This window comes from Sceloporus undulatus, chromosome 6, assembly GCF_019175285.1.
Source record: "Sceloporus undulatus isolate JIND9_A2432 ecotype Alabama chromosome 6, SceUnd_v1.1, whole genome shotgun sequence".
NCBI lineage: Eukaryota > Metazoa > Chordata > Lepidosauria > Squamata > Phrynosomatidae > Sceloporus > Sceloporus undulatus.
Genome location: NC_056527.1, coordinates 85,840,123 through 85,867,387, shown reverse-complemented (window position 1 = coordinate 85,867,387; position 27,265 = coordinate 85,840,123). Strand labels below are relative to the sequence as shown.

At 42.6% G+C, this 27,265-nt stretch overlaps 1 protein-coding gene across 1 annotated transcript in view; it reads right to left on the bottom strand.

The window, feature by feature from the left end:
• Positions 1-23,934, bottom strand: part of RUNDC3A (RUN domain containing 3A) — a 26,204-nt gene extending 2,270 nt beyond the window's left edge. Inside the window, 11 exon segments of the mRNA XM_042473015.1 lie at positions 2,821-2,927; positions 4,905-5,042; positions 7,119-7,278; positions 8,848-8,931; positions 8,934-9,017; positions 10,192-10,271; positions 10,752-10,841; positions 11,681-11,766; positions 13,387-13,520; positions 15,619-15,743; positions 23,743-23,934. Coding sequence (XP_042328949.1) covers positions 2,821-2,927; positions 4,905-5,042; positions 7,119-7,278; positions 8,848-8,931; positions 8,934-9,017; positions 10,192-10,271; positions 10,752-10,841; positions 11,681-11,766; positions 13,387-13,520; positions 15,619-15,743; positions 23,743-23,876 — 1,222 coding nt within the window. The 5' untranslated portion in view covers positions 23,877-23,934.
• Between the last annotated feature and the right edge of the window lie 3,331 nt (positions 23,935-27,265).

Sequence of the window (27,265 nt, the reverse complement as noted above, 5' to 3'; positions counted from 1 at the left end):
CAAGGGAGACTTGTTAGCATTAAAAGCACACAAAACACACTTTGCAAGTCACACTCTCTCAGCTTCTGAAACAGTAGTTGCATACTTCTCAAGCTGCATCATCATCATCATCACACTATCATTGTCAAATCAAGGGAGACTTGTTAGCATTAAAAGCACACAAAACACACTTTGCAAGTCACACTCTCTCAGCTTCTGAAACAGTAGTTGCATACTTCTCAAGCTGCATCATCATCATCATCACACTATCATTGTCAAAGCAAGGGAGACGTGTTAGCATTAAAAGCACACAAAACACACTTTGCAAGGTCACACTCTCTTGGCTTCAGAAACAGTGCCTCCATGCCTCTCAAGCTGGCTTATATCATCATCGTCATCATCATCATCATCATCATCATCATCATCATCACACTATCATTGTCAAGCCAGGGACACTTGTTAGCAATTAAAAATAACTGAAAATAAAACAAAAAAACCCATCTGGCCTCTGGTCACTCACCACCTTCTCTTCCTCTCTCTTCGTCCTCCTCCTGCTCTTCCTCCTCCTGCTGCCCCCTCTTCCTCCTCCTGCTCTTCCCTGCGGGGAGGCGGGGAGGGCCACGTGGGGCCGCGTGGAGCCCCGCGGGGAGGCGGGGAGGGCCGCGCGGAGCCCCGCGGGGAGGCGGGGAGGGCCCCCTGCCGCCCTTGGAGCGCTCCTGGAGGGCCCCAGGGGCGGCAGCGGGCCCCCCAGAGGCCCCCTGCTGCCCTTGGAACCCTCCTGGAGGGCCCCAGGGACGGCAGCGGGCCTCCTAAAGGCCCGCTGCCGCTGCCGCCGCGGCTCCCATCGCAGCTTTTCGCCGCTCTGGGCGCCTCCATTTTGGGCGAAAAAATGGCGGCGCCCATAGCCCCAGAGGCCGCTCTGGGCGCCGCCATTTTTTTGCCCAAAATGGCGGCGCCCAGAGTGGCGAAGAGCCGTTATGGGCGGCCGCGGCGGCGGCAGCGGCGGCAACAGCACCCGGGGGCCAGGCGGCAGGCCTCCGCGAGCCGCATCCGGCCCGCGGGCCGGAGGTTGCCGACCCCTGTTCAAAAGCATGGTATAGTGGTCTGAGTATTGACTAGGACCATGGAAGACCAAGGTATTCAGCCATGGAAACTCATATATGAAAGCTCATGCTGAACTAAACCATTAAATGTTCTACTAGATTCCTTTGCCCTTCCCCTTATTATATTGTAGGAGACTAATACAGTTATCTCTTTGAAAACCATCACAGAACATGTATGGGATGCATGTATTTCATTAGTGAATAGTGAGTAAAGATAAAGAACAGGATATTACAGATCAGAAAATATGTCTTTAAACATGCTCCACAAATGATTGGAAAAGCATGGCTGCTTTTAGTTCAGAGATGGACAGAAGGTACATATGGATTTACTACTAGATCCCTTGGTGATTTGGGGTTTCTGATTCCCAAATGTTGCAACAATAGGAACTACCAGATGCCTTTTCCTACCTACACTATGCAATGAAAAGTGTTGCAGATTTGTGTACGAAAGGACTGTGAGATCAGTGATTTTCTTGGCTCAGATTGGCCACTGAAACATTCAGTTGTTTAAGTCAAAGGGTATGTCTTTTGCAACTGTCCCTGGCTCTAGTGATTCTGATAACAAACAAAACAGGTCCCAAAAGCCTGAAGCCTGCCCATCTCCTTTTAAAACACATACATGTAAATACCAGGGAAATGGATCATGGTGCTTTGTCCCTGGTTAGGAGATGTATACTTTCCCACCATAAGTTAAAATTAAAGGCACATGTCATTTTTGCCTTCCCCCATCACTTAATTTCTAATGTGTATATATGTGCTTGCAAATAAGGAAACTTGGGTAAGTCACCACTGGAGGCGTAGCTAAGGCTTTTGTTTTGCTTTTAGGCCAATTCACAAAAATAACCCTGGCAGCTGACCCAGATAGGCCCCAAAATAGGAAAAGACATTAAAAAAAAGAATGTTAGAACTCATTGACAAGGAGTATTAGAAATACAGTTATACCCAATATATACAGAACTGCCATGAAGTGATAGCTGATAGTAAGGAGGCTGTCCCAGAACAGTGACTGCAGAGATGCAAATGGCAAGTCTGTTACATTGCTGAATCAGAGGTCTCTGAAATATCGCTACCCATTAGATCCTTGCATGGAGTAAGTAAGGCCAGAGAATGTGGTCAAGCAGAGACACCTCAAGTAGTCTGTTGGGAAGTGTTTGTGTGCGTGTGTGTGCTAGTAATTTACACAGCACACTCATGTGCCCCAGGACACAGACTGAGGATAATGATGCTGTACCTCACAGAAAAAGCTTGATTTAATCCAGACCTTGAGTTCCAGAGCCTTTGCTTAGTTTTCAACTCTACCCTGGAAAACAACCATCGGACAAAGCAGGATGGCTCTGAACAAATGCAGAGTGCATATGTCTCCTCAAAACCAGGCCTCAGATATGCAGGGTTACCAGACATCCTCTTTTTCCCAGACATGTCCTCCATTTCAGCTTTCTGTCCAAGGGGAATTTCAAAATACCCTCCGTTTTGAGCATGACTAAGAAGCATGAATTTATATGAATGTTTTCCACTTTTATTTTGGAATCTCCTACATTTTTCTTGAAGGACCTACAATTTGCCGTGCCTTGTACTTTGCGGTAAGGACATCTGATCACCCTGCATGTTATCCGAAATTGGGCAGGAAAGAATCTATACTGGACAAAGGTCATGATAGCTAGGTAAGCTTAAGACGTAGTATGGCTTGTTTTCTAAAGAAAGCATTGATTTTTCCTCAGGCCACTATGAAAATTCTTACCCAGTGGTCCCCAGGGTTCTCCTTCATGCTTCCCTTCACCCATCCTCTGAGAATCTGAACTCAGGCTGATCTCTGCTGACAGTTGGTCTGTACTCATGAAGCTGTGCCTGACGGGAAAAGAGAATTAGGGACAGTCACCTCGATCCACTGGCCATAATTCAAAGCTGGAGCAGAGTTGGGGACAGGGTTCTGGGCAGAAAACCACAGTACGCTGCTTATGTCATTTTGATATGGAGATCAGTTTGTTTAGTTTTTAAGGCAAGGCAGAGTGCATACTGAAATGTTCTTTCAAAAGCAAAATCCTGCCTCTTGTTGTCTCTATATGATTACTCCCCAAGTGGCAAATAAATTTAGGTACTATGGCATAAAGAAAGCCAATGTGGTGGTGTGGATTGAGTGCTGGATTCAGCAACCCCGTGGCGGCTACCACACTGCAGAATTACTGCAGTTTGACACTGATTTAACTGTCATGGCTCCATCCTATGGAATCCTGGGATCTGTAGTTTGTTATAGCACTAGAGCACTCTGGCAGAGAAGGCTAAGTATCTCACAAAACTACAAATCCAAGAATTTCATAGCATTGAGCTAGGGCAATTAAAGTGGTATCAAACCGCATTACTGTATATACTCATGTACAAGTCTAGAGATTTTAGCCAAAAAATGGACCCAGAAAACCTGAGTCGACTTATCTACAGGTCAATGTAAGTACTGTACATTAACTCTTGTTAAAAAAAGAGTCATCCCCTGGTGAAAGGCGAGAAACACTGACCTCCCTCTACCATGTTATCCATCCAAGCTTTGGGGTGAGCACAGTCATGCCTGCTGGAATTTTGTACGTTCTTTGACATTGTTTTCCTTTGCTCCATCCTCCATAATGGGACTTGTTACATGCCCTTAAGGTTTACCCTCAACTTATCCATGAGTCATATCAAAATCCATAATTTTGGCCCCCAAACCTGCCCTCGACTTATACATGAGGTTGACTTATAGTTGAGTATATACTGTAATTCTACAGTGTAGACGCATCCTGTGAGACAAGAGTTTGAATCCCCACTCAGCCATGGAAACCCATTGGTTGACCTTTGACAAGTCCCACTCTCTTAGCTGCAGAGGAAGGCAAGAAGAAACCCACTCCGAACAAATTCTGCTATGAAAACCTTGTCATAGAGTCACCATAAGTCAGAAATGACTTGAAAGCACACACCAATATAGCATAAAGCAAACTGCCTATGAGTCTGCCAGTGAAGCAGCAAAATAGACTGTTTGTGCTACACTATTGAACTGCCAGTGTTACATGCACAGTCTTAAGACTCACTGGGATCACTGGGTCCAAGATCCCTATGCCCCACTAGATGTGGTCCTTCGCTACCCTCAGCCCATCCTATTGGCTTTTGCTCCCCTTAGCCAGCAGATATGTCAGGCAGAATCTGTGTCCATGGGTCAGTTATGTTCACCTGATCAGAATTGAAGGTGCCAACAGTGGTATTCATATACCTTCTTTAAAATGTTGGATATGTGCACTCTCATTCTTTAAAAAGAACCAGGTTTCTATTTCTCATGGAAAGTAAAACTGGAGGTCACTTTGACTAGATGTGCAGAGACCAGAAAGAAACTGAGCCAGGCTTTTCTGTGGTCCTCTTTAGGTGATGTGTTTTGTCTATGGAGGAAGATGATTATCTATTTTTGTATTTAATTTTTAATTTCTGAAACACTGTTTTAGGAAAAGACATTATGTGCCAGTGTTGTATAGCTGTTTGAGTGTTCAATTAAGACTGGGAGACTACAGTTCAAATCCTAGCTCAGTCATGGAAACCCACTGGGTAACCTTGGGCAAGTCACACTCTCTCTGCCTCTGAGAAAGGCAATAGACGACCCCCTCTAAATGAAACCTTTCAAAGAATCCCCTATCATAGAGTCACCATAAGTTAACAGAACACAAAAACGACAACAAATGTAACTGAAGGCAGAGTTCAAAAATATTACTTTTTTAGCCACAGTCTCCAGCTGACTGAGAACTCTGGTAATTTTAATTCAAAGAATGAATATTTTCAAGTTGCTTTAAACAGGCACGTAAACTTACTTACCTCCTGTATATTTTGACATCTGAGCGACCTTCATTACTATTCAGAGTACCCAGCGAGGGCCACTGATTCACCAGGGGTGCAGCCATTTCCTTAGAGAGTTGGGTAAACTGGCTATTGTCAGAAGGGATCAGGCCCGTCCTAAGGGCAGAGCGGGAGGAGGGAAGTCTGGTCAAGCAGGAGGAAATGCAACCTGTCAGCTCAGGACAAGGGAACCAAAAAGAAATCACAGTGTTCCTCCACCCATTTAATTCCAAGCCTGAACAAACAGGCCAAAATAAAGCTGCTTCAGGTCACTTTGGAGGTATGCTGTTTTAATGATGTATGCTTCCTAAGAGGCTAGAAGCTGCGCTCAAGTCCTAAGGTCTGGAGTGTAGCCTTGATGCAGCTTCTGGCCTCGTAGGATGTGTGTGTCATTTAAACAGCATACCTCCAAAGTGACCCAAAGCAGCTTTATTTTGGCCTGTCTGTTCAAGGCCCTTTGTCTCTAAGTGTAATAAAGCATAATGCATCCAAAAAGCAAACCCTGATTTTGCCATTTTATATATGGAACACTATTTTACCATGCCATTGTATATACTGGGACTTGAGCCTCCATGGATTTTGGTATCAACGGAGAATCCTGGAACCAAACTCCAGTTAATACCAAGGAGCCACTGTACAAGTTTTTAACAGTTAACAGCTTACTCCATCAAATCGCAATAGAAATTATATTATATAATGCATATGGCCCTCAAGATGGACTGCAACTCTCATCACCTCTAGCAAGTACTACCAGTGGTGAAGGATGCTGAGAGTTACAATCCAATAATATCTGGAAGGCTGCATGATTTTCACCTCTGTGTTTATCCCGAGTATGAGCGGCTTTTCTTGGAATTACATCTGGAGGGCACGACAATTCTCACTCTTGCCCAGAATTATGAAGAGCTGGAGTATGAATTCTCTAACCCCAGGAAAAAGTGAGGGAGATAAATATACTACATCAATACAGGCTGATGGATTCTGTGTCAATAGGGTGACAAATCTACTCCAATTTTAGTCCAAACTTGAAAAGAGATATTCAAGATGCTGATTGCCACCTATCCGTAGTGTCAGCTCCTTGACAGTTCCAAGGTTTTAGGAGTGCTAAGTAAGGCCAGAGCAAAAGTGGGTGATATGACACCCTTCTCCCTGCTTCTGCTCACTCTCCCCTCCATCATTCTCTCTTTCTGTTCCTCCTGACTCAATTGACTCCTGAGGGAGAGATTACTGGCAGTAGTCCAAAGTGTTTGCAAACAGAGGGCTTTTGAAATTAGGTCAAGTTCTATGTATGGCCTGGGACAGCAAGTTACCCACTCCTGTCCTCAAATGAATTCAGAGAGGCCCCTTCATACCTTCCAACATTTCACAAACAAAAACTGGGACACATGTGGCCAAGCAGCATCAGAGTGCAGTCATGATGGCAAAAGTTATTAATGAAGAAGAAAAGACTAGCTAGGAGAGGCTGCAGCAGTTTGCTTTTGCCTGATCCTACAGGGAAGGGGAGTTTCTTCCCCCTCCTTTCCTTTCTCGACTGCTGATGAGTGCAGACTAGATTTGCATTTTGAATTCAGTTTGCAGCAATTGAGGTAAGTTGAAGACTAAGGGGTAAAGTGGGAGGAAGAGAGAGATGCTGGGACATTTCAAAAGTCTGAGAAAGTGGGATGGCAGAGGATTAATTGGGACTGTTTCTGCCATATCAGGACAATGAGAGACTATGTCTCTCCCAAAGTGGCGTAATTGGTCATTAAGTAATTTACCTAGGCCTCTATCACATGGATGGATTTATGTTGCCAAAACATTGCCGAACTGTTGCAGAAGCGCCGAAGGTGTGATCATCTGTCATGCTTCTACAACGTAATTGAGGCTTCCCGCTTTCCTTCTGTTTACAAAGCATGCGTGGAGAAGCCATTTTTTGAATAACGGGATAAAATGGCTTCCCTGTGAATGCTTTGGTGATGGAAGGAAAGTGGGAAGCCTCAATTACATTTTAGAAGCACGACAGATGATCCCACATTCACACGTCTGCAACAGTTCAGCAACCTTTTGACAATGTAAGTCCCTCTGTGTGATAAGGTCCCTATAGTGGGGAAACAAAGGTAAAGGGAGAGTGAGCTACAGAGATATAGACATAGGTGGTGACACAGGAAGAGTACCTCTTAGACTAGAGTAGAAGAGTATGAACACTAGTCCACTTACAGTTGTTCTTGCAGCTCCAGGATGACCCCCTCCAGCTCCCGTTTCTCTAACTGATTCTGCACCTTCACCTCCTCCAGCCTCAACTGCAAGCGCTTGTTCTCTGCCTCCAGGTCCTTAAGCTGTGACTCTCTCAATCGAACCAGCTCCTCCAAGTAACCCTGGATGCAAAAAGTGTGTGCAGAGGGAAATAAATGAAATACTGTGATAAGAGAGAAAAGGTGAGTCAGTACAAAGAACTACCTTTCATAAAGGTTTACTTTATATCCAAAGAGAACAAAAAAAACAAATAACATGGGGTTATATACCAATGCTGGTGCTATCAGACTGAAACAACCTGGTTAGCGATGTCCACGCTTTGCTTGTTTCTTACGTTTACACTCAATATAGCCAGCAACACTAAAAGCAGAATCAAAAACAAAACTACACAATAAAATACAGAGATATAAAGGAATCCTGTTGTACCTTTGAGACTGAAAGAAATTTCTACCATATGCCTTCGTGAATTCCGTTCCACTTCATCAAAATGAAAAAGTGCACAGTAGTCTATGAAAGATTATAGTAGACATTTTCTTTCCCTCAATTAGTCTCAAAGGTGCTATAAGATTCCTTTATTTCTTTTTATACTGATACTGAGTAACACAACCATGCCTTCTAACACTATATGTAAAAATATTTTTAAAAGTTAGGGTACATAAAATGGAAGCGCCAAAAGGATATTCAGCCAAAGTTGCCAGTGACTACCTCTTTATCTCTCAAATGATGTGCAGCTTGAGTAACTACTAGTCATGATGGCTACTTATTATTTACACTATCAGAGGCAGTAAATTAATATGACTCTTCATACCAGTGGTGAGACACATAAATACCTTAAAGGTAACAAATCCCATCTGATTTTGGAAGCTAAGCAGGGTCAGCTCTGGTTAGTAGTTGGATGGAAAACCACCAACAAATACCAGATGTTGTAGGAAGGAACTGGCAAAACCACCTCTGAGTATTCTTTGCCTAGGAAATACCTATGAAATTCATAGGGTCACCATAAGCTGACAGGTGACTTACAAAAGCTGCATAACAATAATATACTTCTAAAAAAAGAAGATGGTAAATATCATTACCAAAGAACAAAATAAAATGAGAATCTCACCCACATGTGAGGAACACTCTGTCCTTAGGAAAACTATAATTAAACATACAGTGTTGTGAGTCCAGAAGAAATGCAATTCTTAGTCCGTTAAACCAAAGGACTAAGATGGCATTTCCTTCTGACCTAACAACACTGTATGTTTACATTTATAGTTTTTACTAAGGACAGAGTGTGTCCAGCATGGGCACCGTTTGAGGTGTTGACTGTATCTCTCCGCATACATTCCCTACATAGCACAGACAATGACCATAGTCAAATAATGGGTGATAGGGAACCAGCAGCCCAAAACATTTTGAAGCCATCATCTTAGGGAGGGTGAATGTATGCTCAGTCAAGAATTGGGAAGAGCCAGGTTCAGAGGTGACCTAAATGCTGGATGTTCTTCCAGTAAAAATATAAATAAAGAGGAAAGTTTTCCTTAGAACAACAGAAAGGAAGAACTTGATAAATCTGTCTCCATCTTTGCTCTGTCCTATTATAGTCCACAAGGCCCCCTGATGACTAAACTTGCATTTTAAAAAAATGCCACTTTAAAATGGAAAGACCCATTTTAGTGTCCAATGTAAGTTTGGCATTGGGTTAAGTCCTTTTGTGCATAGACAATGCGAAACGTCTGCTCCAGCTCTGGCGCCATTTATTGTACGCAGCTGTCTTCAGCAGTCACTATAGGGAGTAAGGGTGTTCAGGTGAACTGTCTTCACTTGGTGCGCTCTCTCAAGCTCAGGTGGTCCTCCGCATCGCTCCAGCGTAATCATAGCGCTACAGAGATGTGGTTGTTAACTGTGTAATTTGCCCGCAAGGTAATTTGGCCTGCAAGATCTTACATTCTATGGTGCTCTATTAAATTTGCAGGTGGTACTTGGTATTTTAATGTTTAACTGTTTCCTCTGAGGGGAAAAAGACTTCTGGGAGCACCTAGACCTGGCCTGTAATAGTCGGTCCACTTTCAGACTGCTACCTAATTTACTGATCACATCAGAGACTAGGACATGGAGCAATGAAATTCAAACACATACAAGGAAAGAGATCCATCCACAACGTTAGGAAGAACTTATTGATAGATTTTTGTGGGTTTTTTGGGCTATGTGGCTATAACCTAGAAGAGTTTATTCCTGACGTTTTGCCACACCTTCATAAACGGACATATGTAGGAATTAGAATTGGGTAGTTCCATAATGTCCACAGTAAAGGGCTGCTATTATGTTACTATATAGGGGAGCCAACAAAGTGATGGATCCCATTGTGTATCAGTCCCTATGTATCAGGACACCAGCTAGGGGGCACTGATACATATTAGGACATTCTTGCCAGTGTGCTGTTACTCATCTTTGCAGTTCACTAACAGGGGTTCTTAGCATCTCTGCTAAATAGCTAAGTATACGTAGAGTTATGTAACGTATGCCATAACAGAGGATCCTGGCCAGCTTTTTAAAATACACACACTCTCACAACTTCCTGCAAGAAGAATATTAGTATAGCCTTTTCTTTTCTGTATGACTTTTCTATGTGCTGTGAGACTGTGTTGTGTTCTGTTTTATCTTATGGTGGAAAACATTCCAACATTGCATCCTCACAACGACACCTACAGTCTATGGTAATACAACAGATTCTATATAATACTACATGATCTGTATTGCATTCCTCATTGAAGAAATGTTACTTGAGAACAGTGGACAAAAATAGAGGACAAAAAGTGGATGGCAACATCTTTAAATATAAATGTACTATCTGGTCAACATAAAAGCTGTCACTGAATCATAGAAATACTTTTTTTAATTAACACACACACAAACTAAAATCTACTCAAACTGTAAATATTTCAGAAGTACAATTTTCAGATCACTGGCCTTCACTAGTTCAAAGAGTTTTCCAATGCAGAGCTCTAAATTGCAAACACTCAAAAGTCCATCGACAAATGTAGTAACTGTTACCTCTGGGTAAACTTCAGGTATGGAGTATAATCTATAACCACTGGTGTCTTGCCATCCATGATCTCTCCTTTCAAGCAGAAACTGCAAAACACAACCAGCACAGAAAAGAATGCAAGCAAAACAATTTTTAAAAAGTAGAATGATTAGGAAATTGGATTGTGATGGAAATTAATAATAATAATATCTAGCATATTTTAAATAGTTAATAAATGTACATTACTAATATTTGAAATAATTTAAAAAGTGCAATAAAATTACAATAGTTTTTGCTGATTGTCACTTGTGTAATTATTTAATTAATTAAATACTGATAGGCTAAAAGATGATATCAGAGGATGAGCAAGACTTGGTTTTCCAGATGTTGCTGGACTGCAGCAACATCATCAGCCTTAAGCAACACAGCCAGTGATAAGGAATTACAGGATTTGCAGTCCTACATAATATGCACCAAAGTTATGTATCTCAGATTATTAGCAGATGTGTTTTTCGGGAAAAAAGCATAATAATGAGCCTTTACCAAAAGCAATTATATTCTAGAGATGAGCTAGGGAGCGAACATACCTGAAGTCTATGGCACTGAGTCCAATCAGCATCCCTGTGAGGACAGTAGATTCTTCTCTCAACATTATTGCCCCATCATCATAAAATCTCCTGCAGTGTGAGAAAGAAATAATAATTATTAATATTAATACAGAAATAATAATAATAATAATAATAATAATAATAATAATAATAATTGTTTTTAAGAAAACAGTGTTGAATCAATGAAGGGTGGACAGTTGTAGGGGAAGAGAGGAATTTTCTCTTCCCTGAAGTTCTGCTATCAAAAATATTTTTTCACAAAACTACTGACATGGAATCCTGGGAGTTGTAGTTTTCATGAGGTATTTAGATTTCTCTTCCATAGAACACTAGTGCCTCAGCAAACTACAAACCCCAAGATTCCAGAAGATGTATTCATAGTAAGTAGAACTATGTGCTATATTTGGATAGTGCAAAAGTGCTCAAAGTTCTAAAAGTAACATTTCCAAATTCTACTTACACAGATTGCCCAAAACAAGTCACTGTTAGAAAAGTATAAATATGGGACATTTTTGCACTTGTCAGAACATGGGACATGATGCTTGCCTCATAACTGGGCCACACAGTGCAAGCCAAAGTGACTTGTTGTGGGACACAATGTTGGCCTGTGAGAGTTCAATTGGAGTAAAACCAAAGGAAGTGCATCTTAAAAACTGTTCCTAACTTCCCAAAGACAGAGCAATTGCACCCCAGAACCAGATCAAGATACTTGGCATCCTGAGATGAAGAAAAAGATGGCAACATCTTTCCTCCAGCATGTTCTACACGCAGTTGCTGTCCAGCTGTGAGTTAAACCTTATTTCACATTGGTTAAATACATTGACCAATGTCAACTAAGAAGCAAATGCCATGAGAAATTATACATTGCATCAACAATTTATTTTGATGTAAGCCTTGGAGGCTATCACCTGGTGGTTCTGGTGTCCCGCAGAGCTGTAGCAATATACTCAGACATGCGCTTTTCCATCAAGGCCACACGGATCCATGCTCGACCCTAAAACATAAAGTTTATTAGGACAGGGAGAAAGGCAACAGGGTTTTTTTTGGGGGGGGCAACGTTTAGTGCACTGTGACCAACAAAGGTTAACTCAATAAAGGCAGAAGATTGTGATGGATCAAGCCTATAATTCCTTCAACATGGATCTGTGTGACACTGATTTGGTAAAGTGTTGAAATTCAGGATGAAAGCCAAGTCAGCTATCCTACCATGCCATTAAGTAACTTGAATCAATACTGCTTCCTGATAGATGCAGAGGGATTATCCCACTAACTCTGTATCTCACTTCCATTGTCTAGAATCCATTGCTGCCTCTCAAGAAGGCTGCCTATTGCATTTCTGCTTGAGTCACTCCTGTATCTTTAGTCTTGAGCCAGATCCAGTGAGTTTTTTGCCAAAATATAGTGGATGGACTGCACCAATCATAGGTAATTCTTGCCTTTTCAGTTGTACGAAAAGCATGCCTCCAATGTTTAACTTAGGAACAAAATGTATTAGAGCCATTAAGAAATTTCTCAGATATTGCACTACTTGTTTTCATGATACTGGTGCCCACAATCAAAATATCTATTGCCAAATTCCTATTAAGCAAATGTTTAGACTCAGAGACATTTCCCATGGATGGACCCTTGTCTGTAGGAAAGTGGTATTGTTTTAATGAAACCATACCATAGAATCATAGAATTGGAAGAGACCACAAGAGCGGCTAAGGATAGGATGACTTGGAGGTCTCTCATTCATAAGGTTGCCATGGGTCAAGTTTGATTTGAAGGCAGTTAACAACAACAACAAATAAAGCTGCAACGTGTCCTCCTGCTAATTTCCTGACAGACCAAAGCTTAAGAATAGTTAAGGGGAATACAGATGTCAATCTGACTATTGGATAGGACTTGGTTTTGCAACCATGGCAGCCTAGGTGATAAACATGCCAACTCCCACAAAATTCAAACAGATTCAGACTGACAGGTATAAGGCAAAGAACCTCCAGTCTTCTACAAAATGTAGGGCTGGAGGAACCACAACCATGTCACCTCACCTTGTAATGTGCTGACACAGGCTGGTGGAAGTTATAGGCCAAAATGTCTGGAAAACTACAATTGCCCATGCCTGACTTAGAAGAAAAGAGGGCTTGTGGTGCAGTCCTTGATATTTGTTTGTATTCCCATGCCAATGAGTTAAGACAGATAGCAAAAATGTATTTTTAATCTCCCAGTGTACGATTCATAGAATTATGCCAGCATGGAGAATGCAGATAGAAATATATATTTCTTTTTGTTGATGTTGCATGCTCCCAAATCATTTTTTAATTATGGCGGTCCTAAGGCAAACCTATCATGGAGTTTTCTTAGCAAGTTTTTTCAGATTATGCTTTCATAATACCAGAAAACTCTCAGCCTACTATACCATGACCAGAAAGAAATCAATCTGGCAGTGGACTCTTACTTCAGCATCTGAAAATAGGAAAATGTTCTCTCCAACATGGAAAAGGAGCAATACAGTTTTGTGAGGTTGTCCTCCATCTCATGATAGCTCCCCATTCCCAATATTGGCTGCCCCTAACTAATAACAGGACTGTCCCCGACAAGGATTGCCTCAATCTATAAGGTGTGTTCTAACCTTGGCTCTGGACGTGCTGATGTTTTCCATGTTTTCAATGCTACTGACACAGTTATTTGGAACCTTGCTGCAGGCCAGACGGATGTAATCCCAGAAGCCACGTTGCCCATCAGAACTGAACCAACTAACAGGACCTGAGGAGGAAGGAGAAGTAACTGTGATGGGCTGTGAGGAGCAAAACCATCACTTATAAAGCATTGATCCTGGATGCGCATGGTTGGTACTAGCTGAACAATCAAGTCACAGTAACATAATAAAACAGGAGTGGGAAAGCTTCTCACCCACCAATGGCCACATGGCCTTGAAAGCAATCTGCTGAAGGCTGCATGCCAGCAGTGGGCAGACCTGAAGACAGTTTGGGTGAGCTCTTGGCCAAATGTAGGCCAGCCCAGCAGTCTTCTCTCTAGACCCTTTCACAATACACAGTTATAGCACTATGATTCTACTCTAACTGTCATGACTACATTCTCTGGCATCCTGGGTTTTATAGTTTGGTGAAGCATGAGAGACCTCTCTCTGGCTGAGAGTTCTAAATGTGTCTCCCTAATTTGCCAATCCCAGGATTCCATAGAATGTTGCCATGATAGCTGCAACTGAATTACAGTGTTCTGATTATAACACATGAAAAGGCCCAGACAAAATCCTAGTTCATTGGGGAACAGGTGGTGTATGCTTTTCAATTGCACCCACTGCAAGTGAAGTAACTGGAGGCAGGAAAATTTACTTTTTGGACTAGAACTCCCAGAATCCCTCAGCTAGCATAGCCATTCACTACACTGACTAAGGGATTCTGAGACTTTTATTCAGAGTAGTGATTCTTCCAAGCTCTGCATATTATAGAGCCAGAGGTGAGCATGGCCGATTAGGCTCTGACATATTATTTGGGGAATAACTGCTTAAAAGCAGATGCTTGTCTTGGGGAACGGCTCCTGGAACCTAGGCTGCTGCCACACTGCAGAATTAATGCAGATTGACACCTTTTTAATGATAATAATAATAATAATAATAATAATAATAATAATAATAATAATAATTTTTATTTGTATGTCCTGCCTCTTCCAAGGATCGAAGCAGGATTACATAATTAAAATAATACAATGCAATTGAACAGTCAATAAAATACTAATACAGTACTGAATTATACATCCCTATTAGTTCCTTAAAATCTCCAAACATTAATTCATATACCATCATACATGGGGGGGGGGGTCCTAATCATCATCTCTATACCAAATCCGATGGGAAAGCCCGCCAGAAGGGATCCGTCTTTAGTGCCTTCTTAAAGGCATCTAAGGTAGTGATAAGACGGATCTCCTCTGACATGATCATGGCTCCATCGTATGGAATCCTGCGGTTTGTTGTGACACCAGAGCTCTCTCACAGAGAAGGCTAAATATCTCACAAAACTACAAATCCCAGAATTCCACAGCATTGATCCATGACAGTTAAAGTGGTGTGAAACTGCATTAATTCTGCAATGTAGATGCAGCCCTAGAGGTTAAATAACAGCACCCATGAGCTGAAGTGTGCATGGTGGTGGCAACTAGTTTTACCCTTTCAGTTTAACCATCAGATTTTCTGGCTGGTTTTTGTGAAGTCATAACCTCTCAACTGCAGACTTTCATAACAATTCTGGCCTACCTTACAGGGGTGTTGCAAGAATTCAAGAGGATTGGCCCAGAATAAATCTGCTGAACAAAGCACTTGGGGGAAACAATATGGGCTGCATGATCAAGATGTGTTCATAAGTGGGACTTAAATTAGTTGTGACCAATCTGAATCCTATTGATTTCAAAATCCTTTGAACTACTGTAATTAAAAAGTCTGAAGCCAACATTGCACAGATAAACAATGATTACATCCAGAGACAGGATTCTTTTGCATTTGTTGAACAATAATCAATCGATCAATATAAATCAATTAAATAAATAAATAAGAAAAGCCTGTTTTGGTCAGAGCTGAATTCTACTCTCTTCCTACACAGTTTTTTGGTCCGTCCTTGTAATGGGATCCTCATTCAGCTCACAAACTTCTCCTACTCTTAATTCTAGTCAATGATTGGAAACAAGGCTGTTTGCAGACTGGGAAGCAGTTGCATGGAACTGACCTCTAGTCTAAAGCTCTGGAATCTCTTCATGGAATTGAAGCTTTATAGCGTGACATTTATCGTGGAGATTTATCACCACACACACACCTCTCAGATGAAACATCACCCATGAATTGAAGACGTACCATGGTCCCCCTTAAAACGATGGCTGAGTATGTGCTCTAGGATGGCTGCAAAGTTCACAAACTCCTCCGATGAGTCATCAATTGGTTCTATCGTATATTTTTCCAGCAGGGTCTTCACGGAGAATCTGCACAACATATACACAAAAAGATAACCAAGTCTGAATGTGAGGCGGGTAGAAAGAAAGGGGACCTGGATTTTCACTAGTTGACTCTCTCCCTAATTCTTGATTCAGGTGACCAGCAACTGTGTCCCTAATTCTTTACAAAAGCATATATACAAGGTTGGATTCTCCTTTTCGCTTTTGCATTTGTTTGATTTCATTTGAAGTAGATCATACCATTTTCAGTTCTGGAATATACGGAGTGGCCTCTGAGCATGTGAAGAGTGAATTGGTCTCCTTATTTGACATCCCTTCCCTTCCCAAAACGTTTAAGATCAAATTATTTGTTCACAAACCATGGCTTTCAACAAAGCTCATGCTTTACTGTCCCTCACTGTTAACATGTAACTTTATAACATTACAAAGGATTTCAAGCACCCATTAAAAATTAAAGTTAAAAAGTAGTTTAAAACCAGTGCAGCACATTATGAAAAATGCTTGTCTTAAGGCGTGACTTCTCCAAAGCCTGGGCGGAGAGGAGGGGAATCTTTGCCTGGAAAATGACAAGGAAGCTGGCAGTGTATCCTCCAACTGTCCTGATTTGGCAGCAAGGATGCCATTTAATCCTCTGTTGTCTCAACGTTTCTCACTGCTTTTAAAAGGTTCCAGTTTTTCTCGCCTCCTCCCACTTTCCCCCCTTTGACCACAGGATACTTCAGTTTTTACAAACTGCGTTCAAAGTGCAAAACTCATTTTGGCACCAGATCCTGTCCGATCTTGAAAGTCAAACAGGGTCAGCTATGGTTAGTACATGGATGGGAGACCACCAATGAACACTGAGAGCTGTCGGTTATATTTCCGCCGAGAAACTGGCAAAACTACTTCTGAGTATTTGTAGTCTAAAAAAACCTTAGGCAATTCAAAGGGTCATTACAAGTCAATAGGCAACCTGAAGGCAGATAGACACAAACAAGGACCCAGAATTTGCAATATATAAATTCAATATAATGCATTTACATGAAGATTATAACCTTCCTTTGTTTTGCTTTTGGATGCAGGTAAAAGGGCTGGAATGAAGGCACATTTAAAATGTAATCTAATGCCTTACAGTGAAATGAAGGAAATGAAGCTTTTAAGATATCGAGTAACATTTTAGTTACTTTATAAATTTCCTTTTAAAAGACATTTTAACCATTTTCAGAGGCATTTGAGGCAGAATTTTCCAAGCTTCTTATGTTTTTTTTTTCAAAAAAAGTAATGAGTACTAAAAGTTACTTTGAAAAAAATGGTAATGTAACTAATTACTTTACTTGGAAGTCACTTTTTAAAAAGAAAATGAACACTCTGAGCTGTGATTGGATCGTAGCTAATGTGTTATTAGTTAGCAAGGAGTTATCCTCCTGCCTTTTTTCAACATTCCAACTATTAATATAGATTAATAGCTTTATTCATACACACTTACTTATATATTAATAGTTTCTGTTTAAATGGCGTCAGTGTTGAATGAAGTTTGCATGAGAATTATGTTCAAACACGAAAATTAAAATTTAAAAGTACAGAATGATTTTTTTAAAAATAGTGTCTGCTGTAGTTGTTGTGAATCTATTAATGAAACACAATGTCTCCTGCCACCACAATGCGCTCAGACAAGAGAGGAGGGCGCCCACTGCGTTTCTGCATGATTTAACTACTCCTTCCTATCAGGTCCTGCTGGGTGTGGATAATGTTGTCACATCTGTGAAGCAAGTAGAGATTGGACTAATTGCTCTTAGTAGGACAGGGGATCTTGGAGATGTCTCATCCACAGGATTGCCGTGAGTTGAGGTCGTTTTGAGGGCAGTTAACAACAACAACAACAACAACAACAAGAATAACCCACTTTTGGAAGAAGGTTTCAGTTGCAACTCTATGTATGTTCACTCCTCTAGGTTCACTTCCCTTCCACTTAAAAAAAATATAACTATAAAAGCATATAGAAACATAGTGGGTATATTTTCTGAGAGCATGCCATTCTCATTCATACATGAAAAGCCAGTCCTTGTGGAAGGTGAGATGAAGTTTCCTGCACATATCATACACACTCAAAGATGGTGAAGGGTCTGGAAACCATGTCCTATGAGGAACGACTTAGGGAGCTGGATATGTTTAGCCTAGAGAAGAGAAGGTAAAGAGGTGATATGATAGCCCTGTTTAAATATTTGAAGGGATGTCATATTGAGGAGGGAGCAAGCTTGTTTTCTGCTGCTCCAGAAACTAGGACCTGGAGCAATGGATGCAAGCTGCAGGAAAAGAGATTCCACCTCAACATTCGGAGGAACTTACAGTGAGGGCTGTTTGACGGTGGAACAGACTCCCTTGGAGTGTAGTGGAGTCTCCTTCCTTGAAGGTCTTTAAGCAGAAACTGAATGGCCATCTGTCATTGGGGATGCTTTGATTGAGATTTCCTGCATGGCAGAATGGGGTTGGACTGGATAGCCCTTGTGGTTTCTTCCAACTCTACAATTCTATGATTCTAAGATTCTAAGATATCTGTCAGAAGTCTGAGAAATACCAGTCTACCCAATGTTCCAGAGGAAGAATTATCTTTTCACTCTGGAGTCACGGCTAGAGGATTGCACTGGGACTTGGAAGATCCAGGTAAAAGTACTCAATGAGCCATGAAAGTCACTGGGTGATCTTGGGCCACTCACTCTCATGACCTACTTCACAGAGTTGGTGTAAGGATAAAGCAAAGGATAGGAAAGCTACATAGACCAGTTTGAGTTTGCCAAAGGAATGGTAGGATATACATTTAAGTGAAGAAATAACTAAATTGTTCCTGAATTAACCATAATAATTTCTTCTTACTACTATTATTGTTGCTTTTAAACTGTTATTGTTTCTTTGCTTTAAATTGTGGCCTATATCTTATTGTTAGGCCCAAATCCAGTAGACCTCAGGGGGCTTTATCTATGTGTTGACTCAACATTTAATAGCTGATTCAGTAGGACCACTCTTGTTGGGATTAAACAATTCTGGCCATGGTAGATTTTTGTTTCATTCTATAAACTGCTGAGGGAGCATACACTGCGAGTTGGCCATGCAGATCCAGAAAAAAGGAAGGAAGGAAGGAAGGAAGGAAAGAAGGAAGGAAGGAAGGAAGGCTTTCCCTAGAAAGATTAACTTGAAATGTCACTAGGTATGGCAGGTTTTGTTTTGTTTTGTTGCTGCTTTGCTTTGCTTTGCTATTAACTGAACAGACAACCCTGTGATCTTAAGCAGAGGATGATCAAAACTAACTACCTCAGGAGGACAAGTCAGGGAAAGCATCATGGATAATGCAGTGCTAATAAAAAGGGATTTAAACAAAATAAGGCCCTAATCAGAAGATAAAAGCCCTAACAATCAGAGACCCTTGACAGAGTAGATGATCACTAACAGAGTTAGATCTACCCACATAACAGCTTAAGACATTTGGGTACCTGAGGTAGAAAAGCCAAATAATACCATATCTAATGATCTAAATAACCTAAAGGCAGCAGATCCTGTTGAACCTGGAAGTTAAGCAGGGTCAACTCTGGTTAGCACTGATGGAGGACTGTGTTCATATACTAGGTGCTGTAAGCTATATTCCAGAGGAAGGAACTGGCAAAAACAACTCTGAGCATTCCTTGCCTAAGAAAACCCTATGAAATTCATGGGGGCACCATAAGTCTACAGGCAATTTGAAGTTGCACACATGCGCACATGCACACAAACACACCACTGTTTGTGGTGGTAAACATATACATAGTTAAATAACTGATCATTTGCTTCTCCTTTAAAGTATACCACCTTGTGTTGGCCACCCTGCCCTGTTTTATGGTAAATCTGGCCCAGATCCAGATACTACTCTCACTTGATAATCCTAGAAGGTCTGGGAAGCTGGACTTTCCCAGTGCCACATGGCCAGAAGGAGGAAAGGCCTGCCTGCATAAATATCCCTCCACAGTACTGTATCTCAAAACAGAACAAAACACCAACAACACCTTGACAAAATGCAGACATGTGACTAACATCGTCATTTTTTAAATGCATGATTTTAAACACTTTTGCCTGATGAAGAAGCCAGTGGAGCTTTGAAAGCTTGCATCGTGTATTTCGTGCATTTTAGTTGGTTCTAAGGTGATATTACTTAGAAACTCTGTAGAAAATGACAGGAAAAGGATGAGGTTGATACCCATGCCCTGCTGTTGCCTAAGAGGTATACCCAACCTGGGAATAGTAGGGATTTCAGTCTAACAATAATGAAGGGTACTACACTGAGGAAGAATGGTGTATGCCATCCTTAACCACAATCCAGCAGTAGTTACGTTACTATTAAACCCCACTGACAGAAATGGAATGGGATCTAGTTACAACTAATCATTATTTGATGGTGTTTGGAGACTGCACATCTGGATGTTACTAGTGAACCTATCTTGCATCCATTTATTTATTTGTTTGTTTTAAGTCCTCCCTCCTTCCAAATAAAATACAGCGATAGGTAGCACTGATCTCTAATACTATGAGAGGTATCACTTCCGTAGGATTCACTGATCCTAAGGAGACCCTATTTCTATGAGGACTTCATCACTCCTCTTCTCTCAGTCTTCAACAGGATGGAAAACCAAGTGACCACTTCTGAGCTGTTTTACAAGGATACAGCTGCAAAACCCAAGGTTCTGCAGGTCTCCACTCCTTTTAAGCCCACCTTTGTTTTTCTTCATAATATTTTATAACTAAATATAGGGCTCATTAAAAAAGAAGAAAGTTAATAATGTGAGATGTCTACTTAGAAATAAGTCTGTGGTAATCGCTGGGCCTTACTCCCAGGAAAGTGGGCATAAAGCTGCAGACTAAGTGCCATTTTTACTGGTTTATTTCAACAGACCTGCCTCCCTATGTTGATAATACTGTAGTTTGGATCTTCCCTGGCCAAGGTGCTTGCAGATGATGCTGAACACATACGGAGGGGATAAGGTTGTGGAAGGCTGACCTTCTATCTCACTTTTTCCTTAGGCCTTCATAAATTAACAGCAGTGACAACTATGGGATGTTTAAATAAATGTTTTCATACATTTCCATTACATGGCAGGTTTTTTATGATTTCACAAACACCCATCAGCCTTCATACAAAAAAAAAATAAATCCGTACAATTTAGACCCGTTTGTACTGTATAAGGAAGATAAGCCTTGTCTTCTCCTGGTTATTGTAGTACCTTTTCACCTGATCTACTGTATATTTCTTTCTTGATCTGGGCTGCTGAGAGATGTATCCAATAATCCAAGGGCTAGGGACCAAATGGAATGAAAACAGCCAATATCTTGGGTATGATGGAGAAGCAAGTCTTCCCCTGCTTGACAAAGCTGTATCAGAATGAGCCATTGTTACAGAAGGACTGTTTGTCAGGTGAGAGGTATATGGGGCCTTGCATGAATGAACAAAATCCTAATCAAATCACAGCCAAAATGGAGGCACAGAGCACTAGCTGGTTTCAGGCAACAATCCTTCACATTTGCTCCACCATCTCAGCAAATGGCTGACAGAATGAAGAAGCTTCATATGAATCCATCTCAATGTAATAGGCCTGAATACTTCTTTCTTCCCCTTTTCTTTCTCACATCTCTCTCTCCCCCCCTCTCTCTTTCCTTCCTTCCTTCCTTCCTTCCTTCCTTCCTTCTTTCTTTCTTTCTTTCCTTTTAATTATAAGAAAGCTTGCACAGACAAAAAGCCTGCCTTTCCATCTAATGCCAGTTCACTTTCTTCACCTTTTTTCAGCAATTCTTATCCAAGGGTGGGGATGGAGAATTGGAAATTGGAAAGCCCTACAACAACGCAAGGCTGATGCCTCTGCTTTGTGCCTTTTACTGGGAAAAGGTTGTTGCTACAGCAGCCTGGTTGCCTCCTGGATCCCACTCTCCTCCCCTTCATCCCCCCTTCTTCTGCTGCTCATAAGATGCTCTCCAATGACGTCACTTCCCAGGTCTTGCCTCTCCCCCAACCAGGGTGTCTGCATTCTTTATTCCATACTGTTTCACCATGAAGCTGCTTCTTAGAGCCTTGTTTCTCCTACTCTGTCTATTCTCTTCTTTCTGATAGCTGCACTGTAATCAACCTTCACCCAGAAATTGCACTGCTGACAGTACCATTCAACCTGGCCATTTTCTATCTCATTCAACCACCATCTGGATTGGTTCCTGACCCTACTGAGCTGCCTCTGCTTCAGGATGCTCACCTGTCAGGGACAAAGCACTAGACCCCAAAGAGAAAGATCTAGCAACCAAGGAGGGTTGAAGTAGCAAGTGATTCTTTTTCTAAATCCGTGGGGTCGCAGGGAGAAAACTTCTTAGGGTTTCTAGAGTGCCAGATATTTCTCATAAAGCCTCCCAAGCTGCATGGAACATAGGATCTATCTGCAGCAAGCTTCCCTTGTTGAAAAGTGAACACAACAGTGCATCTTGTACTGAATTTCTCTTGCCTTTGGCCTGCATTCATCCCCCCATCCATCTATCCATCCATCCACCTTACTTTCTCTTCTGTTTTGAGCCTGTAACTTTTTCTCACCCTGATGCTGCCTTATGTTTCATATATTCCCTTCTTCCAGGTGGCTGTTACCTCCTAAGTCAAGGCACAGTTCCCCTTCCTTCCTTCCTTCCTTCTTTCCTTCCTATTTCGTTTCTCTAACCTCACCTCAATACTACTTGCTCTCCCGGCTCCATTAAACATGGGTGCAATATTGATCTTAGTGGCTTTGCTGTTGCTATTAACCCCCTTTGAGTCGACCTCAACTCATGGTGGCCCAGTGGATGAGAGGATAAATGCAATGCATATAGCTGTAATCTCTGTGAGTCTTTTATCACTCAGAAACATTGCTTCCCAGACAATCTTTTTTTATGCTATTACATATTTGTATATTTATGTTTTTGTATTTTTTGTAAATATTTGTAACTCATATTTAGAGGTCTCTGGCACAAATTTTACTTGTCTGTGACTGTTATTATTATTATTATTATTATTATTATTATTATTATTATTATTTATAGCCTACTTCTTCCCGAAGGATCAAGGCGGGTAACAATAATAAAATCGCAATAACATAGTTAACACAATCCCTAACCACCAATTAAAAACTACAGTACAAAACATCATAAAACACAATCAGTAAACAATATCTATCTATCTATCTATGGATCAGATGCCTCCAAAACTCCCTTTCCTCACCTGCTCTGTTTAGGTCCTGCAAATTCATACCTGTAACCCTTGGCTTATTGGACACATATTTTTTGTATGAAGGCTGATGGGTATTTATGAAATTGTTAAAAACTTGCCATGTAAAGGATATGTATGAAAACATTTATTTAAACATCCCATAGCTGTCACTGCTGTTAATTTATGGAGACCCTCCATCTAGCATGTGGCCTTCCTCAATTTCTAACTCCCTTCTCCACCTTTCCTAGCAATATGTCTATGGATTGCAAAGGAGGTTCCTTATGAAGGATGAGTGGGTCCTTCTTTGTTATATGTCAGATCATGGCTTCCAAGCCTCTGGAAGCCTAAGATCCCCCAGATGATCTTGGAGGAGGCCATCCCTCGTCTCCAGAGCCAGAGCAATATTTCTAAGGAGTGTAAAGGTACAAAGGATGTTCCTTCTGAAGGATGAGGGGGTACTTCATTCCTATTATGTCAGACCATGGTTTCCGACTCTCTGGAAGCCTGTGATCCCCCAGAAGATCTTGGAGGAGGCCATCCATCTCCACCAGAGCAATATTTCTAAGGATTGTAAAAGTACAAAGGATGTTCCTTCTGAAGGATAAGAGGGTACCCCTTTCCTATATCTCAGACCATGGCTTCCAAGCCTCTAGAAGCCTAAGATGCCCCAGATGATCTTGGAGAAGGCCATCCTCCTTCTCCAGAGCCAACTCCATCTTCACACTCAAGAGACCCCTCTACATGTACATGGAATCTCCAGCTGATCCCCCCCCAAAAAAACCTCTCTGATCCCCCTCCAAGGCCCTTCCTTACCTGCAGACGGTGATCAGGTTCTTCCTTTCCACCGCAATGTTCCGGGAGGAGGCTTTCTTGGAGGAGAGCCCCAGCGCCATGGTGGTGGTGATAGTGGTGGTGGTGATGGTGGTGGTGGAGTGGGCTTCTTCCATCCAGGGGAGAGACCTTCTGGATGGAGAGGGTGGGGGGTCTGGCAGCCCCTGGCCTCCCTCCCCCTCCCCCTGGCCCTCCTCCTCCCCCTCCTCCCCACCACCACCACCCCCTCCCCTCCCCCTGGCCCTCCTCCCTGCCCTCCCCCAGAAGACCAGGCGTTGGGTCAGCCTCCCCCAAGATCGGAGGGCTCTCAAGTAGCGCCCGCCTCGCTCTCGTCCTAAAATCAGCTCCAGCCCCCTTCCTGGGTGGATCAAGGCAGTCTGGGTGGGGGGCTGGGGAGCCAAGGGTGGGGGGAGAAGGCACCCAAAGAAGGGAGGGGAGGGAGAGCAGCCCCAGGAAGAGGAGGAGGAAGGCAGGAGGAGCTCTCCTTGGTCCTGATGGAACTCTTGTCCCTCCTCTTGCTCCTCATAGGAAGCCACCGCCACCTCCCCTTCCTTAGGTTGCCAGTGACGCTGATGGGAAGGACTTGGAGGGCAGGGAGGGAGGGAGGGATCGGAAGGGGAAGCAGCCCTTTCTGGGGGTCTCCAAGGCATCTTGGAATCAGGGCCACCCTAGGGTTCTCTGGGCAAGGGGTCTGCAAAGAAAGTTTCCATCCTGGGAGGCTGAGATAGGGTGGCTTGCCCATGGTCACCCCAGTGGGTCTCCATGGCTCAGGATCAGGGCATGGTCTTGGTTCTTTTGGTTCCTAGTATTGGACTAGGAGCCAGGAGAACCAGCATCAAGCTCTGATCCTGCGCCATGGAGACCCACTGGGGCGACCTTGGGCAAGCCACCCTCATCTTGTCCTCTCAGGATGGCCATAGCAAATCCTCTCTGAAGGTATCATGTCAAGAAAACCCCAGGATAGGTTTGCCTTAGTCCATCAGTTAGAAATGAATAGACGGCACAACAACAACAATAACAAACCCCTCTGCAGACAGCACAACAGACGGCACAACAACAACAACAACAAACCCCTCTGCAGATACCTTGCTTCTTGGACCATGTTTGTTGTCCTTATTGTGTGCCTTCAGGTCGTTTCTGACGGATGGAGACCCAGGGGTTTCTTGGCAAGGTGTCTTCAGAGCCTGGTGGTGGTGGTGTCTTCAGTTTGTTTCTGACTGATGGAGACCCTAAGGTGAATGTATCCTGGGCTTTGTTTGTTTGGTTTTTTTTTTTTTTTTGGCATGGTTTCTTCAGAGAGGGTTTGCCATGGTCACCCTTGGAGGCTGAGAGAGGATTACTTGCCCAAGGTCACCCCAGTGGGTCTCCATGGCTCAGGATCAGGGCTTGGTCCTGGTTCTTCTGACTCCTAGACCAACACTCTATTTCCTTTACCACGTTTGTTGTTTTTGGTGGTGGTGTGTGCCTTCAGGTCGTTTCTGACTAAGACCCTAAGGCAAACCTATCCTAGGGGTTTTTTGGCAAGATGTCTTCAGAGGGGTTTGTTGTTGTTGTTGTTGTTGTTGTGCCTTCAATTCCTTTCTGACTGATGGAGACCCTAAGATGAACCTATCCTGGGGTTTTCTTGGCAAGGTGTCTGCAGAAGGGGTTTGCCATGGCCATCCTAGGAGCATAAGGGAGAGACTTGTCCAAGGTCACCCCAGTGGGTCTCCATGGCTCACGATCACGGCTTGGTCCTGGCTCTCCTGGCTCCTAGCCCAACACTTTGACCCCTTTAGCATCTTTGTTGTGGAGGCATTCTACAACTCTTCACCTACAGACTAGTTTCCAATGCCTTGCCACTTCATTTCCACACACAAATGCTATTTCCCAGTGGAGACCCTGGGCAAGTCACACTCTCTCAACCTCAGAGGATGGCCATGGCAAAGCCCCTCTGAAGAAACTTGACAAGAAAACCCTTTAATAGGCTTGCCTTAGGGTCGCCATTAATCAGAATTGACTTGAAGTCCTTTCTGACTGATGAACATAACAACAACAACAACAACGCTATAATAGATATAGTCATATCTCTATACTTTGAATCAAACGTTGATCAGAATGGAGACTGCAGTCAAGAAAACAGAAGACGGCTAGGACTTGGAAGGGCAACTATGAAAGAACTAGACAAGATCCTAAAGTGCAAAAATATACAACCGAGAACTAAAGTTAGGATCATCCAAACTATTGAGTTCCCCATCGCCGTCTATGGATGTGGGAGCTGGATAATGAAGAAAATGGACAGAAAGAAAATCAATTCATTTGCGATGTGATGCTGGAGAAGAGTGCTAAGGATACCGTGGATGGCCAAAAAACCCAAACAAATGGATCCTAGAACAGATCAAGCCTAACAATGGCCCTGTTGGCTGACTGTTTAGTGCTGCCTATATGTTTTGTTTACTCCTGCACCCTACTGGTGGGTTTGGGTATATTCTGAATTTATAGTAGAATAGAATAGGAAAATAATCTCCCCAGTCAGTGTAGGGAGGATCCTGGCTCTGAATAGCACATGGGGTGTGGTCCTTTCCAACTCCTTTCCAACTGTATAACCCTAGATAAAACTGGGCATGATCAGAAGGCTTGCCCGTGGGTTACAAAAAGAAGAGGGCAATGCCTTGTCTGTCCTTGTGCTTTTAACCTGCTCACTTGAGCACCATCTTTTCATGGCCCAAAGGTTACACAACACGATCATCTCCTAAAATGTTCACACACCATGCTTTTGTTTAAAATTACAGAAGCAGAGGAAAGGTGAAATTCAAGCTGGCAGTCCTGACGGGGCAATGTGGATAGGCTGGCAGCAATGCAGCTTGGCATGGATTTTCTTTTACAAAGACAGGCTGAAACATACAGGAAGGCCTGTAACATGCTTTTTCCCTGCAACCATCTTGCAAGCCACCTTGGGTCCCTTTCTGAGAGAAAGGTGGCATAAAAATGAAATAAATAAACCACTGAGGATGACAAGACCATCAACAGCCTCACTCAGACAGTAGGGATCAGCTTCTTAGTTAAACTTGAGCCCTGACAGCATTTCTCAACTGTGGGTCCCATCAGTTGTTGGACTGCAGGTCCCATAACCCCCAGGGCAGACCAGTGGTCAGAGATGATGGCCAAAGAAAGCTGGGGCCTCAAGGCTGGGGAAAGTTTTTATGTATGCATGCATATATTTAGCCTTTTGTGGGTGTGCAAACTGAGCACAACAAGTACCCAATTCCTTCCATAGGATTGCTGAGCTGCAGAGAGCCTTGGAGAGTAAGCAGGGAGGAGAAGTAACTCTGCCAGGCTGGCTTGTTACTGGGAGATAAAGCATCCACAACTGGAGGCGGGCCTTCCTCAGTGATAGGTCTAATCGTAAAACACCTCTCTGTCCTGGTAGGCAGCTGGCGCCACCCAAGCCCATCCAACCAGACAGAACCCAAAACTCTGCGTACACTTTTTCTTATCTTTTTTCTTTCTTTTCAAACTCTGCAGA